General features: G+C 54.1%; 1 protein-coding gene across 1 annotated transcript in view; it reads right to left on the reverse strand.

Annotated features, from left to right (window-relative positions):
• Positions 1-38: 38 nt before the first annotated feature.
• Positions 39-1,966, reverse strand: part of Efna4 (ephrin A4) — a 4,123-nt gene continuing 2,195 nt past the window's right edge. The window contains exons 2-4 of the mRNA XM_005367170.3: positions 992-1,287; positions 661-729; positions 39-282 (exon numbers count right to left, since the gene is read on the reverse strand). Of these exons, the coding sequence (XP_005367227.1) occupies positions 146-282; positions 661-729; positions 992-1,287 (502 nt within the window). The 3' untranslated portion in view covers positions 39-145. The remainder of the gene's footprint in view (positions 283-660; positions 730-991; positions 1,288-1,966) is intronic.

The raw sequence follows: 1,966 nt of genomic DNA on the forward strand, positions 1-1,966 counted from the left end.
AAAAAAAAAAAAAAAAAAAAAAAAAAAAAAAGCTTCATTGTGTCTGCCTGGCAAGGCATCACCGGTATGGTGGCAAAAACCCCTTCAGCAGAGGATCTTGGGAAGGGCTCTGGTTCCTTGGGGTGACAGGGAAGATACACTTGGCTCACAGAACTCGCAGAAGACGAAGTATTGGGAGCAGCAGCAGCAGCAAGAGAGACAGGGGGCTGGGGGCATGCTCTCCGCGCCACCCAGATGTGCCACTTTCTCCGGGGCTCCCAACAGGATGGGCTGACTCGGATCCTGTGAGGGAGAAGAGGTAGAACCTGCTGGGTCTTCCTGCTTCCTCAGCAGCCTCCTCCCTGGCCTTCTCAGTCTGTTTTCAGGCTCTAGGGTCTCCCAAAACAGCCACTGCCTTCCCACGACCGCCCTCATCCTTCCCAAACCCCACTTCCAAACCTTCCTAGTCAATAGTCCTCAAGTCCAAGTAAGACTTGGAAGGCCCTGCCCCTTGGGAACCCCGTTCTCTATGCCCAGCTTTAAAGAAGGTGGAAGCTGCCGCAGGGGTGACTATGGGAGCAGAGGCTGGAGCTTGACGCTTAGCCTGGACCCCTGAGGTCTGATGTTCCTATCCCCCCTTTTTCTTGGCCCCCAAAGGGCCCCAGACCCTGGCCCACTTACCGCTCCCCTTGCAGCACACAGACACCTGCAGTCTCAAGCACCGGCCAGAACTCTCCGGGGTTGGCACCGCTGATGGGAAATTGGGAGGAAGAAGTTAGCACAGAAAACCATCCCTTGGAATCAGACTATTTCAGGCCTCCTTGGCTTATCTTCCTTTGCGAGTCACCCCAAGTACCAGCTCCTCCATGACTCTCGGCAACTTCCTTCCTGGCTTCTGCAGTCTCTTCTCAGCACAACCCAGCCCCTAAGCCTGAGAAGCCACAGCCCCTTCCTCCTCTCCTTTCCCTCCCCCAGGCATGCCGTGCAGAGCCTAGCCGAGCTGCTCACTCACAGATGTAGTAGTATGTCTCTCCAGGCAAGAACTCGAAGCCCAGGGAGAAGGGTGTGAAACGCTGGATCTTTTCTGAGAATCGAACGGGGCCGAAAGGGGCAAAAGGCAGCGAGCACTTCCAACGCTGGAAGGCACTTGCCCCCTCTGCCTTGCAGGCCTCGTAGCCTGACCAGTCCACCATGTATAAAGTAAAGGTTTCGGGGCCCTCCGGGGGCCCTGGGCTTTCATAATGTGGGCAGAAGATGTCTAGGTAATCGTTGAGGCCCAGCTCCACCACAGCATCTCCGCGAAGCAGCCTGTGGGCACAAGGGAGTGTGGGCTGATGGGAGTGTACGGCCCAGTTGGACCGTGGGGTCTGAGTTGGCCTCTCTCACCCACGAGTAATGGAATAGCTCAGAAAGGGTGCGTTTCCAAGGCCCGCATGCTAAGTGACTACTTCTGACTATGACCAGCCTTTTACCTTTTCCTGTTAGAACAGCACCTTGCTAAGTTGCCCAGGCTGGCCTTGCACTCACTATAGTTTAGGCAGGCCTTGAACCTATGAGCCTCCTTCCCTAGTCTTCTGAGTAGCTGAGATTATAGGCCTGTGTCAACTCCTAGACTGAATACCTCCCTGAGAGACAGTGTATAGGTAATAATGTGACAATCAAGTCAGTTTTAGAGAGGTTAAGGGGCTATAGTGCCCAGCCCATAAGGCTTCTTTATTAGTGAGGAGGTCATCATGCTACCCTATCATCCATCCTACCCTATCATCCATCCCCTACCCCATCATCCATCCTACTCCATCATCCTACCCCATCATCCTTCATCCTACCCCATCATCCATCCCCTACCCCATCATCCATCCTACTCCATCATCCTACCCCATCATCCATCCTAGCCCATCATCCATCTCCTACCCCATCATCCTACCCCATCATCCATCCTACCCCATCATCCATCCTACTCCATCATCCATCCTACCCCATCATCCAT

Source organism: Microtus ochrogaster, unplaced genomic scaffold (genome assembly GCF_000317375.1).
Source record: "Microtus ochrogaster isolate Prairie Vole_2 unplaced genomic scaffold, MicOch1.0 UNK16, whole genome shotgun sequence".
NCBI lineage: Eukaryota > Metazoa > Chordata > Mammalia > Rodentia > Cricetidae > Microtus > Microtus ochrogaster.